The sequence below is a fragment of the Salvelinus sp. IW2-2015 genome, linkage group LG23 (assembly GCF_002910315.2).
Source record: "Salvelinus sp. IW2-2015 linkage group LG23, ASM291031v2, whole genome shotgun sequence".
Taxonomy (NCBI): Eukaryota; Metazoa; Chordata; class Actinopteri; order Salmoniformes; family Salmonidae; genus Salvelinus; species Salvelinus sp. IW2-2015.
Window position 1 is genome coordinate 36,190,003 of NC_036863.1, and position 22,035 is coordinate 36,212,037.

General features: G+C 44.7%; 1 protein-coding gene across 1 annotated transcript in view; it reads left to right on the plus strand.

The window, feature by feature from the left end:
• The window catches only part of nlgn2b (neuroligin 2b), an 89,463-nt gene that overhangs the window by 48,877 nt on the left and 18,551 nt on the right, over positions 1-22,035 (plus strand). Inside the window, exon 4 of the mRNA XM_023968971.2 lies at positions 6,719-6,868. Coding sequence (XP_023824739.1) covers positions 6,719-6,868 — 150 coding nt within the window. The remainder of the gene's footprint in view (positions 1-6,718; positions 6,869-22,035) is intronic.

Genomic DNA, 22,035 nt, shown 5'->3' on the forward strand with positions numbered 1-22,035 from the left:
TACACAACACATACAAAACTCCCTAACACACAACAAACAAACACACACACACAACATAATCCCTTCAAGTATCAGTAGGAGTAACCCTTAAAAAGCAGAACAGAGGGAGCGAGAAAGAGGAATAGAGAGAGAGAGAGAGAGCGAGCAGAGAGTTAGTCTACTCGCCTACGTACCAAATGTTTCCCCAATGTTTAGAGGGCGGAATCGAGGGCAACTGCATCATCTCTTCTGCATCGCAGGATCTCATCAACTTACTCTGTATAGTCCACTGTGTGTGTGCGTGCATAAAGTACTGTAGCACTACACGCAGGCGTAAACTACACACAGCACACATTACAGTATGTAATCACACACAGACAAAGACTACTATTTGGCTGGGAATGAATGCAAACAGGACTCCGACGTGAAGGACTGTTCTGGATCAGTGAATTAGAGGCAGACAGAAGCCAAGGATTAGATTCGTGCATTAAGGAAACTTAATTGCACACGGGGATGGGGATGTTCTCACCACCTCCACTCGCCTAATGTTTTCCAGGTTTTCAGCACAGATGTAGAAAAGACCATAACGACACATGAAAACATGCACCACAAAACAGGCAGCCCCAAACTAGCAGGCAGGACAGAAGCTCTGCCAAGGCTGTATCTCAACACTCTTCAGTTGATGTTCCCTCTACTGGTCGGCCCGTTGTCGCAATGAATGTGTGGCATCACATTCCACTGTGTTTACACTAGTGGTCAAGCCTTGGACTGTATCCATAAAATACTCCCATTTCTCCTCTTTATGCATACTCTGAGTGTGGTTGGAGAACAGGCTTGATACAATAACCAGATCCAGTTCACTCCAACCTGGCAACCACAATGGAGACTCGTGATGCCTCGTGGTGTACAGGTACACAACAAACAGCTGTAGAAACAAACAGGCAGTCAGCCCACTCAACGCAGCTGACTAAAACCCTATTCCACCTGGCCTCAGAGTCTGTACACAGGGACAGGCAGAGCACACAAAACTCAGATCAACATGGTGCTAGCTGGCCAGTTATATCTGTTTGGTCCATGTGATCAGGACCAACTCCAGACCTAGCTGTAGACTACTAACTAGGACCCAGCAATATCTTCCTGGTCATTTCCACATCATTAGGAAAAGTGCCTCGTTCCTGTATAAATTGTAAGGCATCTAATTAAGGAGAGTGAAACCATAGAATAAGAGTCTTTGGGACCTGATTGGGCAAGCCAGGAAGTGATGTCATAAGTTGCACGGACAGTACCAGGACTCACCGAGCACGCCCAGAACGGGATAGTTCATGGTGACGCACGATGACGTTTGCCGTAGGCTGCGAGATGCTGGCGTCGACATTGTTTCCCCGCCCCCTCCAATGTAGGAGCCCGCCATGGATGAACAGCATCACCGCTTCTTCGACGGTCACGGATATCTGTGGCGAAAGAGCGGGATTATGGACATATACAACAGAAGTATGCACAAAACACACAAAGAATGAGAAAGAGAAGTGCGAAACACTTTAGATTTGAGAAAGAGATGACAACTTTTGGTCTATCTACAAAAAAAAACAATCCACAGGAATGTCACAGAGGCCATGCACCAAAAAAATCATATATCCCCTTCTGCATACAGAATGTAGGATCTTACCTGGATCCACTCTTTTCGTTCGCTTGATTTTTTCGCTGCACAGGTGTAAAAAGGGCTTCTAAAGTGATTCCACTGGCCCCGAAAGGAAAAATGTATCACCCCTAAAATAATGTCCCATTCACTTATAATTCAACATAATCAATACACATTCCCTGTGCTGCAGGATTATTTACCTGATGTAGCAAACTGGCTCAAATGAAGATCCTACATCTGTACGTGCCTTTTGATCTCCCTCATCTTTAACTATATTCCCAAAGTCTGAAACATACACCTCTTCTCCTCATTCCTGCTCTTCATACTGAACTGAGTGACATTATAGGTTGAAAGCATATAAGTTGGAACCTATCCGTATTGTCTCTTGGTTAGCCATTTAGATATTGAACATCGTCTTAGTGTTGTTCATGGCAGTCTGTATTTTTCTGTCCCCTCTTGTAGTGTCGTGGTCCTATCTGTACGTTTCCCTGCGTCCCCTCTCTCTGTGGTATTATGTACAGTCTGTAACTCTCACGTCCCCTCTGGTTAGTTATGGTACAGTCTAGCCACTGTCTCTCCTACTGCAGTATAATGGTACGATCTGGGGTTTTCTGGGTCCCCCCTCTCTGTGAGTACTGTGGTACGTCTGCGTGTCTTTTAATAAGGCAGAAGCTAGCATGCCAGTGTTCCCAGTTAGCCTAGCGTCTGCCCTGTGGATAATTCATTATGAGAGCCAGACCAAGTGGGAAACATAAATAACAGCCATCATCTGTTTACCCTGATGACTTTCTGAAGGAGATGGGAAAGAGACAGAAGCGAAAAGATGGGAAATAGAGAGAGAGAGAAGAGATGAGAGAAAATACAGTACTGTAACTTTAGAGAACGATGGGAAAAAGAGACAGGAAGGAGAGTGAGAGAGAGAGAGAAGAGAAGAGGAGAGATAGAAGAAAGAACATGGCCCCTGAACAGAGACAGAGAGAGAGGGAGTGAGCAGAGAAGGAGAAAGAGTAATGGTGGGATGGGATGAGATTAAACAAACCGTTACAAAGTTGTACATGGCAAGGTCTCTTCACGGACACAGAGATGCATGAAGGAAAATGCACAATAACGCACGCTGACACACAGAGACACAGGCAGGCAGCTGCGATGCTGAGTCGCTATGGAAACTGCCTCCTCTCTCTCTAATAGAACCGCACCAGCCATTCCATTGCATTGACTCACTCGGAGCCTGTTGCCGTGGTAACAAATTCTACTCACGTATTTGCACACCGCCTGCATCACAACCTGAATCTCAGTTACACATGCACCAGAACGCATCACTCACACCACCACTGCAACAATGTACAATGTATCAATACGCAGACATGCAGTCACCTTTTATAGAACATACAGTGAACTCGAGAGACATGAACATTCACACACAATACATTAAAGCCTGACACACACACACACGCACTCTTTTCCATCTCTACCGACATTCACACTATGCAACCAACATTGCATATTGCACACACTTCAGCAATGGAGGAGTTCACACACACTCTCCACCCTCCATCCCTTTCCCCTCTCTCCAGTGTGTTGTTGAGCCTCTGGTGATTTCCCAGAGGAGAATGTAAACAAGTTTCAATTATCCAGCACTTACCAGGCCAGCAGAGCCCTGGGTGTGTGCCTGGCTAATGGATCAGCTCTCCTCTCTGTCACCAGGCAGTCACACTCCACTTGCACACTGACAAATGACACCACACACACACACACACACACACACACACACACAACACACAACACACACACACGTACTCTTATCATGCACTAGCATATGCACTCTTATCATGTACTCTTACCATGCACTAACATATGCACTCTTATCATGTACTCTTATCATGCACTAACATGTGCACTCTTATCATGTACTCTTATCATGTACTCTTACCATGCACTAACATATGCACTCTTACCATGCACTAACATATGCACTCTTATCATGCACTAACATATGCACTCGTATCATGTACTAACACGTGTGAAGTCACACATACAGTACACAGACACTAAATCACTCTATATCACTTTCTTTCACAGACACATCCTACACCAACACACACTCCATCACATACAAACAGGGGCATCAGCACCCACGCAACACAGGGAAGGTGAAGGCATGACAAACCTAACCTAACGCACTGTAGCAGGCCTAAAATAAACGCCCCAAACTAGATCCCCTACATACTGGTCTTGACGAGAAGAAAAAACCTGTCCGGGGAGGTTCTCTTCTGCACTGTTCAACCAATCCATTAAATGTGGAGGAGGATGGACTTCTGACTGGGTCAGTCCAGACCCCTGCTACAAGGTTAGCTCTTGTGCTGATGCTTAGAAAGACCTCCATAAAGAATTAATGAGTCCCACGTACTGTACAGAGTGATGAACAGCTGCATACATAATGTCTATGATCTACAGAATATTCACACTATGTATGGTGCAGTCAACCTATCAGATGGACCCATAACACCCATATTCATATTACATACATATTACATGCATAGTACATGCATATTATATACATATTACATGCATAGTACATGCATATTATATACATATTACATGCTGTCCCTGTGACTGGATATGTAAGTAACGTTGGTTAGTTAACGTTATCTAACGTAGGTTAATGACATGTTTGGATGGAGTGTTAACCTCCTGGACTTCCCAATGTGAGTCAGTCACATAGTGAAATGTCTCTCTGAGGAGACACGTACACCTGGAGAGTCCTGCAGGTGGCTCTAACACACATCCCATCTCCCGCCTCTGTTAGTCAGCCTGAACACGTGCACAGACACGCACATACTGCAACATGTACATTATTATGTCGTCATGCTAGGCTCGTACGCTCACACACGGACACATAATAAACTCAAATCGTTACGTTCACTTAGCTCCCATTCACACAGAGGTATTTGAGTGCTTTATGTGGGTGAACAGCGAGATAGATTGTCACAAAGGCCTACATCCTTTAGAGGTAACACATGCTCACAAACACACAGAGCACTCAGACGTCCACAGCAACACTCTCAGAGACAAAGTACATGGTGCTCTAGATGTCCTAGCTCTGCTGGAGAAGAGTGACACTCTCCAGTCCAGTGCTGAGCGTCCCTCTCTGTCAATGTCTCTGTCGCTGTCTGTCTCTGTGTGTGTGTTGTTTGTCATGTGCTTGTGGTGTGTGACTGCCTGGTGACAGAGAGGAGAGCTGATCCATTAGCCAGGCATCACACCCAGGGCTCTGCTGGCCTGGTAATGCTGGGATAATTGAACTTGTTTACATCTCCTCTGGGAAATCACCAGAGGCTCACAACACACTGGAGAGAGGGGGAAAGGGAATGGAGGGTGGGAGAGTGTGTGTGAACTCCTCCATTGCTGAGTGTGTGCATATGCAATGTTGGTTGCATAAGTGTGAATGTCGGAGAGATGGGAAAAGAGTGCGTGTGTGTGTGTGTCAGGGCTTTAATGTATTGTGTGTGAATGTTCATGTCTCTCGAGTGCACTGTATGTTCTATAAAAGGTGACTGCATGTGTGCGTATTGATACATTGTACATTGTTGCAGTGGTGTGTGAGTGATGCGTTCTGGTGCATGTGTAACCTGAGATTCAGGTTGTGATGCAGGCGGGTGTGCAAATACGTGAGTAGAATTTGTTACCACGGCAACAGGCTCCGAGTGAGTCAATGCAATGGAATGGCTGGTGCGGTTCTATTAGAGAGAGAGGAGGCAGTTTCCATAGCGACTCAGCATCGCAGCTGCCTGCCTGTGTCTCTGTGTGTCAGTGTGTGCGCGTTTGTGCATTTTCCTACATGCATCTCTGTGTCCGTGAAGAGACCTTGCCATGTACAACTTTGTAACGGTTTGTTTAATCTCATCCCATCCCACCATTACTCTTTCTCCTTCTCTTGCTCACTCCCTCTCTCTCTGTCTCTGTTCAGGGGCCATGTATCTTTCTTTCTATCTCTCCTCTTCTCTTCTCTTCTCTCTCTCACTCTCCTTCCTGTCTCTTTTCCCATCGTTCTCTAAGTTACAGTATGTATTTTCTCATCTCTCTCTCTCTCTCTATTTTCCCATCTTTCTCCCTCTGTCTCTTTCCCATCTCCTTCCAGAAAGTCATCAGGGTAAACAGATGCTATGGCTGTTATTTATGTTTCCACTTGGTCTGGCTCTCATATGAATTATCCACAGGGCAGACGCTAGGCTAACTGGGAACCACTGGCAGCTCTGCCTTATTAAAGACACGCAGACCGTACCACAGTACCTCACAGAGAGGGGGGACCCAGAAAACCCCAGATCGTACCATTATACTGCAGTAGGAGAGACAGTGGCAGACTGTACCATAACTAACCAGAGGGGACCGTGAGAGTTACAGACTGTACCATAATACCACAGAGAGAGGGGACGCAGGGAAACGTACAGATAGGACCACGACACTACAAGAGGGGACAGAAAAATACAGACTGCCATGACAACACTAAGACGATGTTCCAATATCTAAAATGGCTAACCAAGAGACAATACTGGATAGGTTCCAACCTTATAGCTTTCAACCTATAATGTCACCTCAGTTCAGTATGAAGAGCAGGAATGAGGAGAAGAGGTGTATGTTTCAGACTTTGGGGATATAGTTAAAGATGAGGGAGATCAAAAGGCACGTACAGATGTAGGATCTTCATTTGAGCCAGTTTGCTACATCAGGTAAATAATCCTGCAGCAACAGGGAATGTGTATTATTATGTTGATTATAATGAATGGACATTATTTGTAGGGGTTGATACATTTTTCCTTTCGGGCCAGTGGAAATTCAACTTTAGAAGCCTTTTTACACCTGTGCAGGAAAAAATCTCAGCAACGAAAGAGTGATCCAGGTAAGATCCTACATCTGTATGCAGAAGGGGATATATGATTTTTTTGTGAATGGCTCTGTGGACATTCCTGTGGATTGTTTTTTTTGTAGATAGACCAAAAGTTGTCATCTCTTTCTCAGAATCTAAAGTGTTTCTACTCTCTTTCTCATCTTTTGTGTTTGTGCATACTTCTGTGTATGTCCATATCCCGCTCTTCGCCACAGATATCCGTGACCGTCGGAAGAAGCCGGTGATGCTGTTCATCCATGGCGGCTCCTACATGGAGGGGGCGGGAAACATGTTCGACGCCAGCATCCTCGCAGCCTACGGCAACGTCATCGTGGTCACCATGAACTACCGTCTGGGCGTGCTCGGTGAGTCTGTCTGTCTGCATACTATGACATCACTTCCTGCTTGCACCATCAGGTCCCAGAACTCTTATTCTATGGTTTCACTCTCCTTAATTAGATGCCTTACAATTATACAGAACGAGGCACTTTTCCTAATGATGTGAACTGACCAGGAAGATATCTGGGTCCTAGTTATAGTCTACAGCTAGGTCCTGGAGTTGGTCCTGATCACATGACCAGAACAGTATAACTGGCCCTAGCTGCACCATGTGATCTGAGTTTTGTGTGCTCTGCCCTGTCCCTGTGTACAGACTCTGAGCCAGTGGATAGGAGTTTAGTCAGCTGCTTTGAGGGGCTGACTGCCTGTTTGTTTCTACAGCTGTTTGTTTGTGTACTGTACACCACAGAGCATCCACAGTCTCCATTGTGGTTGCCAGGTTGGGTAATGGGATCTGGTTTATTGTATCAAGCCTGTCTCAACACATCAGAGTATTCATAAAGAGAGAAATGGGAGTATTTTAGGATACAGTCCAAGCTTTACCACTAGTGTAAACACAGTGGAATGTGATCCACACAGTCATTGACAGACGGGGCCAGCCAGTAGAGGGAACATACTGAGAGTTTGAGGTACACCTGGCAGCAGCTCTGTCCTGCCTGCTAGATTTGGGCCTGCCTGTTTTGTGGTGCATGTTTCATGTGCTGTTATGCTTTTCTACATCTGTCTGACAAACTGGAAACATTAGCGAGTGGAGCGTGAGAACAATCCGCCGTGTGAACTTAAGTTTCCTTAATGCACGATCTAATCCTTGCTCTGCATGCCTCTAATTCACTGATCCAAACAGTCCTCAATGGAGTCCATGTTTGCATCATTCCCAAGCCAAATAGTAGTCTTTGTCTGTGTGATTTACATACTGTATGTGTGCTGTGTGTAGTTTACCCGTGTGTAGTGTACAGTATTTATGCACCACACACACAGTGACATACAGAGGTAGTTGAGAGATCCTGCGATGCAGAGAGATGATGCAGTGCCCTCGATTCCTCTAACATGGTTGAACATTTTGGTACGTAGGCGAGTAGACTAACCTCTCTCTCGCTCTCTCTCTCTCTCTCTATTTCCTCTTTCTCGCTCCCTCTGTTCTGCTTTTAATGGGTTACTCTACTGTACTGAAGGGATTATGTGTGTGTGTGTGTGTTTGTTTGTGTTGTGTTTAGGGAGTTTGTATGTGTGTGTGTACGTGCATGTGGGTGTGTCCGTACATGTAAGTGTGTGTGTGTGTGTGTGTTGTGTGTGTGTGTGTGTGTGTGTGTGTGTGTGTGTTGTGTGTGTGTGTGTGTGTGTGTGTGTGTGTGTGTGTGTGTGTGTGTTTGTATGTGTTTGCATACGTGTGTGTATGTTTGAATATGTAACAGTACAATGTGCCATCCATCCTCACCACCTCTCTCAATGGACAAAAACGTTTTTGGCCTGAAAGGAGAAAGACAACTGCTCCACATTTCTACAATAGGTTTAGCACATAATCACATAGTATTATCCTATACTTATGCACACGCACACTCACATATGCCAACCTTATTTCAGCCTGTGCCTTTAACAGAGAGATGGGGGTAGGGAGGGAGGGGACGACAGAGAAGGGGGATAGAGACAGATGAGAGAGGGAGAAACAGAGAGAGACATAGCTAAAGAGAGGAAAGGAGCAACAGAAGGGGGAGATGGGAACAATCTAAAAATAAACCATCAGAAGTGCTTTTTAAATCTGCAGCGAAGCAAAAAAAAATAATTCAAACAAATGTAATGCAATGTGGCCACAGCACACACACACACACATATATATATAGGCTTACACACATCTCTATATACTCACATACAATTACATAAGGGGTTTCTCTTTTTTTAACGTTTGGTGGATGTTAAGTTAATTCATGATATGCTTGTGATTTGTGAAAGGGGAGAATATGTCTAAAAGAAAATCCTAAATGTCTGCCATGTACAGTCCAGGAGTGTTAAGCATGGTGAAGTTAGGAGTGTGTATACTAGTACCTACCTACAGTAGAGCTCCACCCCAACGCTGCTGCCTGCTCACCTTGCCCCTACCTTCCTCGTGGCTGCTCCAGGCCCATGCAGCCTCCTGATTTGTGCTGCAAAGCCATCTGTTCTGACTAATTAACTAATTAACTAATTAATGAACTCTGGGAAAGGGCCCACCGTCACTGGGCTGTGGGAGAGAGAGAGGCTTTCTCACATCAAGAAGAGAGATGAAACACTCCGCTTGTAACGGTCCTGACCTGTTTTATGTTGTTTTTGTATGTGTTTATGGTCAGGGCATGTGTTTTGGGTGGGCAGTCTATGTTATCTGTTTCTATGTTGGTTTTGGTTGCCTGGTATGGCTCTTAATTAGAGGCAGGTGTTTTGTGTTCTCCTCTAATTAAGAGTCATATTTAGGTAGGGTGTTCTCACTGTTTGTTTGTGGGTGAKTGTCTCCTGTGTCGTCGATGTATGTACCATACGGGACTGTTTGGCTGTTCGTTCGTTTTGATGTAGTCTGTTTCCTGTCCGTGAGTTTACGTTTAGTTATGTAAGTTTATGTTCAGGTTTCGTCAACGTCGTTTTCTTGTTTTGTAAATTTGAAAGTGTTTTGTGTTTCGTGTTGCCATCGTCGTGTAAATAAAAGGATGGCTTATTTCCCTGAAGCTGCATTTTGGTCTGATGATCCTTCTCTCCTCTCCTCGTCCGAGGATGAGGAGAGCGACAGCCCTTACAGGAATCACCCACCACGCTAAGACCAAGCGGCAAGGAATGCTCAACAGAGCAACAAGAACTCCTGGACTTGGGAGGAAATATTGGACGGTAAAGGACCCTGGGCTCAACCAAGAGAATATCGCCGCCCCAAAGCTGAGCTGGAGGCAGCGAAAGCAGAGAGGCGGCGATATGAGGAGCTAGCGCGGAAGCAGGAAAAAGATCTGGGCTACACTACGTGGGAGGAGATCGACAGTGGTCGATCGACCCAGGGCGAGTGCCGGAGCCCGCCTGGATTCTCTGGCGCAGTGCGAGGAGGGATACCGGCGAATTGAGGCAGCACGACGACGCGGTAGGAAGCCTGTGAGTAAACCCCAAAAATTTCTTGGGGGGGGCTAGAAGGGAGAGTGGCGAAGTCAGGTAGGAGACCTGCGCCCACTCCCTGTACTTACCGTGGAGAGCGAGAGTACGGGCAGACACCGTGTTACGCAGTAGAGCGCACAGTGTCTCCTGTACGTGTGCATAGCCCGGTGCGGGTTATTCCACCTCCCGCACTGGCAGGGCTAGATTGAGTATTGAGCCGGATGTCATAAGCCGGCCCTACATATCTGGCCACCAGTACGTCTCCTCGGGCCGGCATACAGGCACCTGCCTTACGCATGGTTTCCCCGGTTCGCCTACACAGCCCGGTGGCGTTATTCCACCTCCCCGCACTGGGCGGGCGACCGGGAGCATTCAACCAGGTAAGGTTGGACAGGCTCAGTGCTCAAGAGAGCCAGTACGCCTGCACGGTCCGGTATTTCCGGCGCCACCTTCCCGTCCCAGCCTGGTACCACCAGTGCCGACACCACGCACCAGGCTTCCAGTGCATCTCCAGAGCCCTGTTCCTCCTCTACGCACTCTCCCTGTAGTGCGTGTATCCAGTTCGGTGCCTCCAGTTCCGGCACCACGCACTAAGCCTCCTGTGCGTCTCCAGAGCCCTGTACACACTGTTTCTTCTCCCCCTACTAATCCTGATGTGCTTTCCTCAGCCCGGTGTCACCAGTGCCGGTACCACGCACCAGGTATAGAGTGGGCTTTGAGAGTACAGTGTGCCCTGTCCCTGCTCCCCGCACTAGTAGGAAGGTGCTTATCATTAGCACGGTGCCTCCAGTTCCGGCACCACGCACCAGGTCTACAGTGCGCATTATCCGGCTAGAGCCATCCGTCTCACCAGCGCCATCTGAGCCATCCGTCTCACCAGCGCCATCTGAGCCATCCGTCTCACCAGCGCCATCTGACCATCCGTCTCCCCAGCGCCGTCTGAGCCATCCGTCTGCAATGAGCCTGCAAAGCCGCCCGGCTGCCATGAGCCTACAGAGCCGTCCGCAGACAGGAGCCGCTAGAGCCGCCCGCCAGACAGGAGCCGCTAGAGCCGTCCGTCAGACAGGATCTGCCAGAACCGCCAACCAGACAGGAATCGCCAGAGCCGCCAACCAGACAGGATCTGCCAGAGCCGCCAACCAGACAGGATCTGCCAGAGCCGCCAACCAGACAGGATCTGCCAGAGCCGCCAGCCAGACAGGATCTGCCAGAGCGTCAGCCAGACAGGATCTGCCAGAGCCGTCAGCGAGCCATGAGCTGCCAGAGCCGTCAGAGAGCCATGAGCAGCCAGAGCCGTCAGAGAGCCATGAGCAGCCAGAGCCGTCAGAGAGCCATGAGCAGCCAGAGCCGTCAGCCTGCCATGAGCGTCGAGAGCCGTCAGCCTGCCATGAGCGTCGAGAGCCGTCAGCCTGCCATGAGCGTCGAGAGCCGTCAGCCAGCCATGAGCGTCGAGAGCCGTTCAGTCAGGATCTGCATGAGCATATCAGCCGGGACCTGCCCCTTGTCCCGGTGCTGCCCCTGTCCCGGTGCTGCCCTTTGTCCCGGTGCTGGTCCTTATCCTGTGCTGCCCCTTATCCTGGGGCTGCCCCTTCCCGGTGCTGCCCATGTCCCGGTGCTGCCCCTTGTCCCGGTGCTGCCCCTTTTCCCGGTGCTGCCCCTTTTCCCGGTGCTGGCCGTTTATTTAGGGGATGTTAGTTTTAGTTGTCATTGGGAGGGGAAGACAGAAGCGGGGAGTGACTATGATGGTGTGGGACAGCGTCCAGAGCCGGACCACCACCGTGGTCAACTGCCCACCCAGACCCTCCCCTGGACTTTGTGCTGGTGCGCCCGGCGTTCGCACCTTGAGGGGGGGTTCTGTAACGGTCCTGACCTGTTTTATGTTGTTTTTGTATGTGTTATGGTCAGGGCATGTGTTTTGGGTGGCAGTCTATGTTATCTGTTTCTATGTTGGTTTTGGTTGCCTGGTATGGCTCTTAATTAGAGGCAGGTGTTTTGTGTTCTCCTCTAATTAAGAGTCATATTTAGGTAGGGTGTTCTCACTGTTTGTTTGTGGGTGATTGTCTTCCGTGTCTGTGTAATTGTTTGCACCATACGGGACTGTGTACGGTTTGTGTCGGTTTGTGTAGTCTAATGTCCTATTCGTGCGTTCTTCTTTTTTATGTGAGTTCGTCGTATAGTTTGTCTACACCGTTTGTTATTTTTGTTAGTTTATTCAAGTTCGTGTTTTTTTCGTTAATAAAATGTCATTTCACTACGCTGCGCCTTGGTTCCCTCAATACTCCTCCTCTTCAGATGTAGAGGAGGAGGACTGCCGTTACACCGCTCTCCTCCTTCTCCTTCTTCTTCTCCTTCTCCTTCTTTTTCTCCTTCTTCTTCTCCTTCTTCTCCTTCTTCTCCTTCTTCTTCTCCTTCCTCCTTCCTCCTTCTCCTTCCTCTTCTTCTTCTTCTCCTTCTTCTCTTTCTCCTTCTTCTCTTTCTCCTTCTTCTGAGTAGAATTCTACTCCTTCTTCTTCTCTCTTCTCTCCCTCCTTCTTCTTCTTCTCCTTCTCCTTCTCTTCCTTCTTCTCCTTCTCCTTCCTCCTTCTTCTCCTTCTTCTTGTTCTTCTCCTTCTTCTCCTTCTTCTTGTTCTTCTCCTTCCTCCTCTCCTTCTTCTTCTCCTTCTTCTCCTTCTTCTTCCTCTTCCTCCTCATTCTTCTTCTTCTTTTTGTTCATCTCGTCCCTGTTCTCTCCATCAGATCAGTCCCATCTGATTGACAGAATCGGATGACTCTTAATGAGTTAATCTCATGTGTTTGTTTCTCTCCCTCTGCAACCAACAAACACCAAATCACAGAATTATAATTCCCAGCGCTCTCCTGATGCACCCAAGGAGTTATTTTAGAGTTATTAATACTGCAGCATACATTCTATTGGTTTGGATGTACAGTATAATTACAACCCTGGCTCAGACTGAATAAATAGAGCCAGTATTGGGATTTGAGTATTATGAGAAATAACATGTTCCCGGTTATAATGAGGCGATCATATGGTTATTGTTGCATGGGGCTGACAGGAGAGAGTGAATTTGCCTGCACAAATTAACCGAGTGGAGGAAGCATGAAATGAAAAGAGAAAGGGTTGTAATGTGACTGTATGGAATCATCATTTAGATGGTCAAACGACACACTAGAATATAATATACCACAACCCAATACTGCATACCACAACAGGATAACATTGTAGAGAGCACAACAGCCCAATAGCAGAATACAGTGCCATAGTGGTTTCTATAAAACCCACAGATACTGATGAAGGCCATGGTGGATACAGTTGATCTCAAAGGTTACCTTACAATGCACAATGAGCAATTTCACTTATGAGTCCAATTTTACGCTGTTGGACACAGGCTCGTGTTTACAACAATATTAAAAAGAACAAACCGTCCGTGAACAGTTTAGTCTGAAAACACAGCACTTCTCTTTGAGCACAGCCTCATCTGTGGAGGACAAACAGCTTACAGTAATACTCCATCTGTAAAGAACAAACACAGGAAATTTGACGTGTACATCTGTGGATTTACCTCCATTAAGGGATTTTATACACAACCTGACCCCACTTCCATAGCTTTGAAGGCTGCCCCTCTTTATTTCCCTGTGTTTGTCCCTCTGTCTCTATAATTCTGTTTTGTCTATGTATCTCTCCTAGTCTTCTTACTATATATCGGTCTCTCTCTCTTATTGGCCTTGTATCTATGATGGGTTGGTTCCCTCCCCGTGATGCACAGAGATGTGTTTGGACAATGTAAAGTCCCTTCCGTGATCTTCATCCCATCTGTCCATCACTCTTCATCTTCCACGTATCATTTGATTAATGCCATGAATCTATATGCTTCCTTTGTATCCATCGTCTTTCACCTCTCCTTTTTCTTTCCATTCCATACCCCCCTTCCTCCTCTCCTCTCTGGGTAGAGCTCTATTCACCTACCCATGTATTCATATAGCCGTTTGTTCGGTTACTTCCTGATAATTGTCCTGTTCGTATCTGAGACACTGGGTATGTAGGGCCTATTCCCTCACACTGCAGACTAGCTAGGCTGGACACACACACACATACAAGTAGTTGATGTAGAGTTTGGTCTGTCAAACTGTATTTCACACCTCGTGTGTGTGTGTGTGTGTGTGTGTGTGTGTGTGTGTGTGTGTGTGTGTGTGTGTGTGTGTGTGTGTGTGTGTGTGTGTGTGTGGTGTGTACCTAGGCTTGTTGTGATCCTAGGGATGGTGTATTGGGCTATATGAATGTGTATTATTATAATTTTTTTATGTAACCAGATAGGCCACTTGAGAAGAAGTTCAAATTAACAACTGCGACCTGGCCAAGATAAAGTAAAGCAGTGCGACAAAAACAACAACACAGACTTACACATGAACAAACGTACAGTCAATAATAAAGGCAATAAATAGGCCATAGAGGCGAAATAATTACAATTTAGCATTAACACTGGAGTGATAGATGTGCAGATGATGATGTGAAAGTAGAGATACTGGGGTGTAAAAGAGCAAAAAGATAAGTAACAATATGGGGATGAGGTAGTTGGGTGGGCTATTTACAGATTGGCTGTGTATAGGTACAGTGATCGGTAAGCTGATGCTTAAAGTTAGAGAGGGAGATATAAGTCTCTAGCTTAACCTCTCTAGGGTATGTGGGACATTAGTGTCCCACCTCATCAACAGCCAGTGATACTGCAGGGCACCATATTCAAAACAACAGAAATCCCATAATTTAAATTTCTCAAACATACAAGTATTTTACACCATTTTAAAGCTACACTTGTTGTAAAAAAAAGTGTCCGATTTCAAAAAGGTTTTACGACAAAAGCACACCAAACGATTATGTAAGGTATGAGTCACAGAAAAAGACAGCCATTTTTTCAGCTAAAGAGAGCATTAACAAAAAGCAGAAATAGAGATAAAATGAATCACTAACCTTTGATAATCTTCATTAGATGACACTCATAGGACTTCATGTTACACAATACATGTATTTTATGTTCTGTAAAGTTCCTATTTGTATCCAAAAATCTGAGTTTAGGCAAGACGATACTGTATCACTTGGCAAAAAGCCTGAGAAAATGCATAGCGCCACATTAAAATGAATGACTATGAAAATTACTATAAAATCAAACTTTCATTAAATCACACATGAAAGATATCAAATTAAAGCTACACTGGTTGTGAATCCAGCCAACATGTCAGAATTCAAATAGGCTTTTCAGCGAAAGCATACGATGCTATTATCTGAGCATAGCACCATTGTAAACAAAAGAGAGAAAACATTTCAACCCTGCAGGAGCGACACAAAACGCAAGAATAAAAATATAATTCATGCCTTACCTTTGACGAGCTTCTGTTGTTGGCACTCCAATATGTCCCATAAACATCACAAATGGTCCTTTTGTTTGATTAATTCCGTCGATATATGTCCAAAATGTCCATTTATTTGGCGCGTTTGATCCAGAAAAACACCGGTTCCAACTTGCTCAAACATGACGACAAAATATCTAAAAAATTACCTCTAAACTTTGCCAAAAAATGTCAAACTACTTATGTAATACAACTTTAGGTATTTTTTAACGTTAATAATCGATAAAATTGAAGACGGGATGATATGTGTTCAATACAGGATTAAAACGATATGTAGCATGCCTTTGTTTGATTGAAACGCATGTCTAGGACACCAGGAGTGCCTCGACTTCAAGATGGCCGTATTTCTTCATTACACATAGGAATAACCTCAACCTATTTCTCACGACTGTTGACATCCAGTGGAAGCCATAGGAACTGCAAGCAAGCTGCTTAGAAATTTGGTTTCCCAATGGAAACTCATTGAAAAGACAGTGACCTCAAAAAGAAAAATATCTGAATGGTTTGTCCTCGGGGTTTCGCCTGCTAAATAAGTTATGTTATTCTCACAGACATGATTCAAATAGTTTTAGAAACTTCAGAGTGTTTTTTATCCAAATCTACTAATAATATGCATATCTTATCTCCTGGCGATGAGTAACTGGCAGTTGAATTTGGGTATGTTTTTCATCCAAACGTGAAAATGCTGCCCCCTACCCTAGAGAAGTTAAGTGATTTTTGCAATTTGTTCCAGTCATTGGCAGCAGAGAACTGGAAGGAAAGGCACCCAAATGAGGTGTTAGCTTTGGAGATGACCAGTGAAATATACCTGCTGGAGCCTGTGTTACGGGTGGGTGTTGCTATGGTGACCAGTGAGCTTAGATAAGGCCGGGCTTTACCTAGCAAAGACTTATAGATGACCTGGATTCAGTGGGTTTGGCAACGAATATGTAGCGAGGGCCAGCCAACGAGAGCATACAGGTCGCAGTGGTGGGTAGTATATGGGGCTTTGGTAACAAAACGGATGGCTCTGTGATAGACTACATCCAATTTGCTGAGTAGAGTGTTGGCGACTATTTTGTAAATGACATCGTCGAAGTCAAGGATCGGTAGGCTAGTCAGTTTTACGAGGGTATGTTTGGCAGCATGAGTGAAGGCTTTGTTGCGAAATAGGAAGCCGATTCTAGATTTCATTTTGGATTGGAGATGATTAATGTGAGTCTGGAAGGAGAGTTCACAGTCTAACCAGACACCTTGGTATTTGTAGTGGTCCACATATAAGTCAGAACCGTCCAGAGTTGTGATGCTAGTCGGGCGGGCGCGGGCAGCAATCGGTTGAAGAGCACGCATTAGTTTTACTAGCATTTATAAGCGGTTGGAGGCCACGAAAGGAGAGTTGTATGGCATTGAAGCTCGTTTGGAGGTTTGTTAACAGTGTCCAAAGAAGGGCCAGATGTATACAGAATGGTGTCGTCTGCGTAGAGGTGGATCAGAGAGTCACCAGCAACAAGAGTGACATCATTGATATATACAGAGAAAATAGTCGACCTGAACCTTGTGGCACCTCCATAGAGACTGCCAGAGTTCCGGACAACAGGCCCCCCGATTTGACACACTGAACTCTGTTTGAGAAGTAGTTGGTGAACCAGGCGAGGCAGTCATTTGAGAAACCAAGGCTATTGAATCTGCCGATAAGAATGCGGTGATTGACAGAGTCGAAATCCTTGGCCAGGTCGATAAATACGGCTGCACAGTACTGTCTTTTATCGATGGCAGTTATGATATCGTTTAGGACCTTGAGCGTGGCTGAGGTGCACCCATGACCAGCTCGGAAACCAGATTGCATAGTGGAGAAGGTACGGTGGAATTCGAAATGATCGRTGATCTGTTTGTTAACTTGGCTTTCGAAGATTTTAGAAAGGCAGGGCAGTTTGGGTCTAGAGTGTCTCCCCCTTTGAAGAGGGGGATGACCGCGGCAGCTTTCCAATCTTTGGGGATCTCAGACGATACGAAAGAGAGGTTTAACAGGCTAGTAATAGGGGTTGCAACAATTTTGGTGGATAATTTTAGAAAGAGAGGGTCCAGATTGTCTAGCCCAGCTGATTTGTAGGGATCCAGATTTTGCAGCTCTTTCAGAACATCAGCTGTCTGGATTTTGGTGAAGGAGAAGCGGGGGGACTTGGAAATGTTTCTGCGTGGGGTGCAGAGCTGTTGTCCGGGGTAGGGGTAGCCAGGTGGAAGGCATGGCCAGCTGTAGAAAAATGCTTATTGAAATTATCGATTATCGTAGAGTTATCGGTGGTGACAGTGTTTCCTAGCCTCAGTGCAGTGGGCAGCTGCGAGGAGGTGCTCTAATTCTCCATGGACTTTAGTGTCCCATTACTTTTTGGAATTAGTTCTACAGGATGCAAATTTCTGTTTGAAAAGCTAGCCTTAGCTTTCCTAACTGACTGTGTATATTGGTTCCTGACTTCCCTGAAATTTGTATATCGCAGGGGCTATTCGATGCTAATGCAGTACGCCACAGGATGTTTTGTGCTGGTCAAGGTCAGTCAAGTCTGGGGTGAACCAAGGGCTATATCTGATCTTAGTTCTACATTTTTGAAATGGGGCATGCTTATTTAAAATGGTGAGGAAAGCACTTTTAAAGAGCAACCAGGATACCCGGGCCAGGTCGATAAGAAAGGCCTGCTCGGTGAAGTGTTTTAGGGAGCGTTTGACAGTGATGAGGGGTGGTCGTTTGACCGCGGACCCATTACAGACGCAGGCAATGAGGCAGTGATCGCTGAGATCCTGCTTGAAGACAGCGGAGGTGTATTTAGAGGGCAAGTTGGTCAGGATGATAATTAAGAGGGTGCCCATGGTTACGGATTTAGGGTTGTACCTGGTAGGTTCCTTGATCATTTGTGTGAGATTGAGGGCATCTAGCTTAGATTGTAGGACGGCCGGGGTGTTAAGCATATCCCAGTTAGGTCACCTAACAGTACGAACTCTGAAGATAGATGGGGGGCAATCAATTCACATATGGTGTCCAGGGCACCGCTGGGGGCTGAGGGGGGTCTATAACAAGTGGCAACGGTGAGAGACTTTTTTCTGGAAAGGTGGATTTTTAAAAGTAGACCCAGATATTTCAGCAGTCTATTGTACACTATGCTATAATTCAAAATGGTAGCACAGTGACTCTTTCCACTTTGTTCTATGATGTATTTACATCCATATGTGATTTGGTTTTACCTTCAACATAAATTGATGTCAAATTGATAGATTTACAGTGTTCAGCCGTTATAAAACTATTTACATTAACTAGGCATTACATCATTTTGAGTCAGTACTTATCAGTTTTGAGCAGTTTGATTGTAATAGTTTTCAAAGTGATAGTTAATTGTATTGTTATCAAATGACATGAAAATCATAGAAAAAAATTATTAAATATTACATTTGGAAAAGCAGATACTTAGATTGAATGTGTATCCAAATTGAAAAAGTGATTTGGTGCAGTGAACAAGTGACTGAATGAGTTTGTTGTACTCAGTCAATTGAAAATGTGTTTAGAGTTTTGAAACATGAGCCATTTTTATGATTTGATTTGATTCTTGTGCTTAGAGTTGTGAAAAAGTTTCACATAAAAATTGTGCCTAAGTTATAAAACAACAACGGTAACTTCCAAGGCTCTGTGTAGTCCAGCCAACTGCTTGTTGATTCCCCACTGGTCCAGGTGTGGGGACAACCAGTCTAACCACAACCAGTTTGATTACAATATTGGATTTCAACCTAGACCCCAAAACACACCCCATTCAAAACAGTTTCAACAGGCCCCCCGAACCAAAATCCTACCCTCAACACCAAAACTGTTTCAACATCCCCAAAGATTGGAAAGCTGCCGCGGTCATCCCCCTCTTCAAAGGGGGAGACACTCTAGACCCAAACTATTAGAGACCTATATCCATCCTGCCCTGCCTTTCTAAAATCTTCGAAAGCCAAGTTAACAAACAGATTATTATAGTATGAAGAATACAAAGCTGAATAAAATAGAAAGGATATTTTCTCCAAACAATTTGAAGGCACATGCGGCTATTCTGTGTTGAGCGGTTAAAAAATAAATAGGTTCTCCTATATGCTTAATTTAGAGTTATTCATGTAACTTTAGTTGTTCTACAAACGTTGGGATAATGTTTTGATTTTGAATACATTGTAAGGCTGCATGATGCGACTCTAATGAAAAAAGTAGCTTGAAAGGCATGAGCTCTGCTTTGTTTTTTTTTCACAGGCTRTACACACGTCATCAGTCTCTTATTCAGAATTTGACAAGCACTTGGTAATGCTTTGAATTTTTTTTGTGTCGCGAGTAAATCCCCCTAAAAAAATACATGCTTTTTTGCGGCCAGTGGCCGTTGTGCCCTTGGGCTAAATATAATAATTTGAATTATATTCTCCCTGAGTGCTGCTTGCTCCGAAGCACCTCTCACACACATGGCTCTCCATCATGTGATTGGGTCTTTCTCACAGGCTACAAGTGAAGACAGACACATCGGGGACGCAACTGCGCACGTCCTTATCCAATTCCGAGGTGCATATTGAAGATATTGGAAGAACTGTTCACATTTACTTTTCGTCAGCCAACAACATGAGTAGGCCTAACGAACAGCAAAAGCATTAGCCTATGTCAATCTACTATCCCCATAGTAGAAAAGTTTACCTACTCTGTGCAATAAATAAATATTCCAAACATACTGTAGTCTGGGACAGTTGTGGGATGCGATAGATCCCAAATTAATACAACCACTAGCATCAAAAACCTTTTTTACGCAAGGCTGATGTAGCAGATCAGACCATTTAGCTTAAAATGTTGATAAATTATTAGGCTATTTCTTCACATTATAAGCGCAGCAATGCGTACACAGCAGAAGGCTATAAGCGCGAATGGCCAATTAGCGGGAATACACCATTTTTAAAAGTGACCGATTTTATTTTTTTTATGGTGAAAAATATTCCCCCAAACTTGAAACTCATTGCATATGTATGCCAGTTAGGCTCTATACCCCTTGTAAAGTGGATTAATGTGCTTAATGTTAAGAAGTTATTTGGCCACTTCAGTTGTGATTCAAACCTTATCAAAAAGTATAGACCTATAGGCTAGGCTACTTGAGGTGTGCAAAAAATGCACTTAAATAGCTAATGGAGGATGAATTTCCCGTGGTTAATTTTCATGCCAACCAGGAAGGCTATACTCCTGTTGTAAAGATAAGCAATATGCTTAATATTAGGAAGGTTAAGAAATAAATATAGTAGGTCTGTAGAAATCTGATGGGATCCTCCTCTTTTTAATAGAGGCCATCACTCTGTTTTCTCACATAATTGCATAGCCAATAGAAATGTTGCGCAACATGGGCTCATGGGCTCTCATGAAGTGTTTGATTACATTTCCATTGATGTCAGAGTGATTAGAGGGACAATAGAGTGCTGAGTACCAGGCAGTTAGCAAGTTTGGTAGGCTACTAATGACGAGCAGCAGCATCAGTGCTTGGAGAAGCCTAATTACCGTAACTAAACGGTCACGTGGAATTTGACTGCCTTCATTACTCGTGACTGCCAGTGTGGTGGCAATACGGTCACCTTAACAGCCCCAATCATGAGTGCATTCAGATTCGTGTTCGGCGGCAAACTTTCTTCACAATAGACAAACGGGCTCATTCTGTTCAGAACAACCCAGGGTTATGAGGTAATTTCATCTTGTAACTGTACATCAAGCATAATGATCAAAAACAACACTGTAAATTACATGACTTTTATGATATGGAAATGTGAAGTGCACATTTGGACCGATGGGTGTTTGGCTTGCTTGTATGACATCAAAGCAGTATTTATTATAATCCTCAACGTCTCATCTTTCAAAATACACAGTCCTCTTAATTTTCAGCATTTCCCTCAATCGGGCAACAAAATGTGCACAAGTTGGCCCATTAGCAGGAGGGATGGGGGCAACTTCTTGTCACGTGCGGTGCTCAAGTTCAGAATGGCTGTCAGTCAAAACCCATCAGAGCTATGAAGCGCAGAGCCTGAGCTCTGACGTCATTTATATAATCTTACTTTCAGCCACTGCGTTCCAGTTTATGTGCTTATCAGTACCCAAATCTGCCATTTTCAACCCGTATATGGGTATGAGTGTAAAAGGTTACCATCTTAGAAAGTAGTACAGTAGTAGTATGTTACAATGTAGTATTAGTGTAGTAGTACAGTACTGACATCTTGATAACTAAAATATATATTATAACATCCTTTAAAAGTATACAGCTACAGTGCCTTGCAAAATCCCCCTTGGCATTTTTCCTATTTTGTTGCATTACAACCTGTAATTTAAATAGATTTTTATTTGGATTTCATGTAATGAACATACACATAATAGTCCAAATTGGGGAAGTGAAATGAAAAAAATGACTTGTTAAAAAGAAATATTTAAAAAATTCATTGAAAAGTGGTGCGTGCATATGTATTCACCCCCTTTGCTACGAAGCCCCTAAATAAGATCTGGCGCAACCAATTACCTTCAGAAGTCACATAATTAGTTTAATAAAGTCCACCTGTGTGCAGTGTCACATGATCTGTCACATGATCTCAGTATATATACACCTGTTCTGAAAGGACCCAGAGTCTGCAACACCACTAAACAAGGGGCACCACCAAGCAAGCGGCACCATGAAGACCAAGGAGCTCTCCA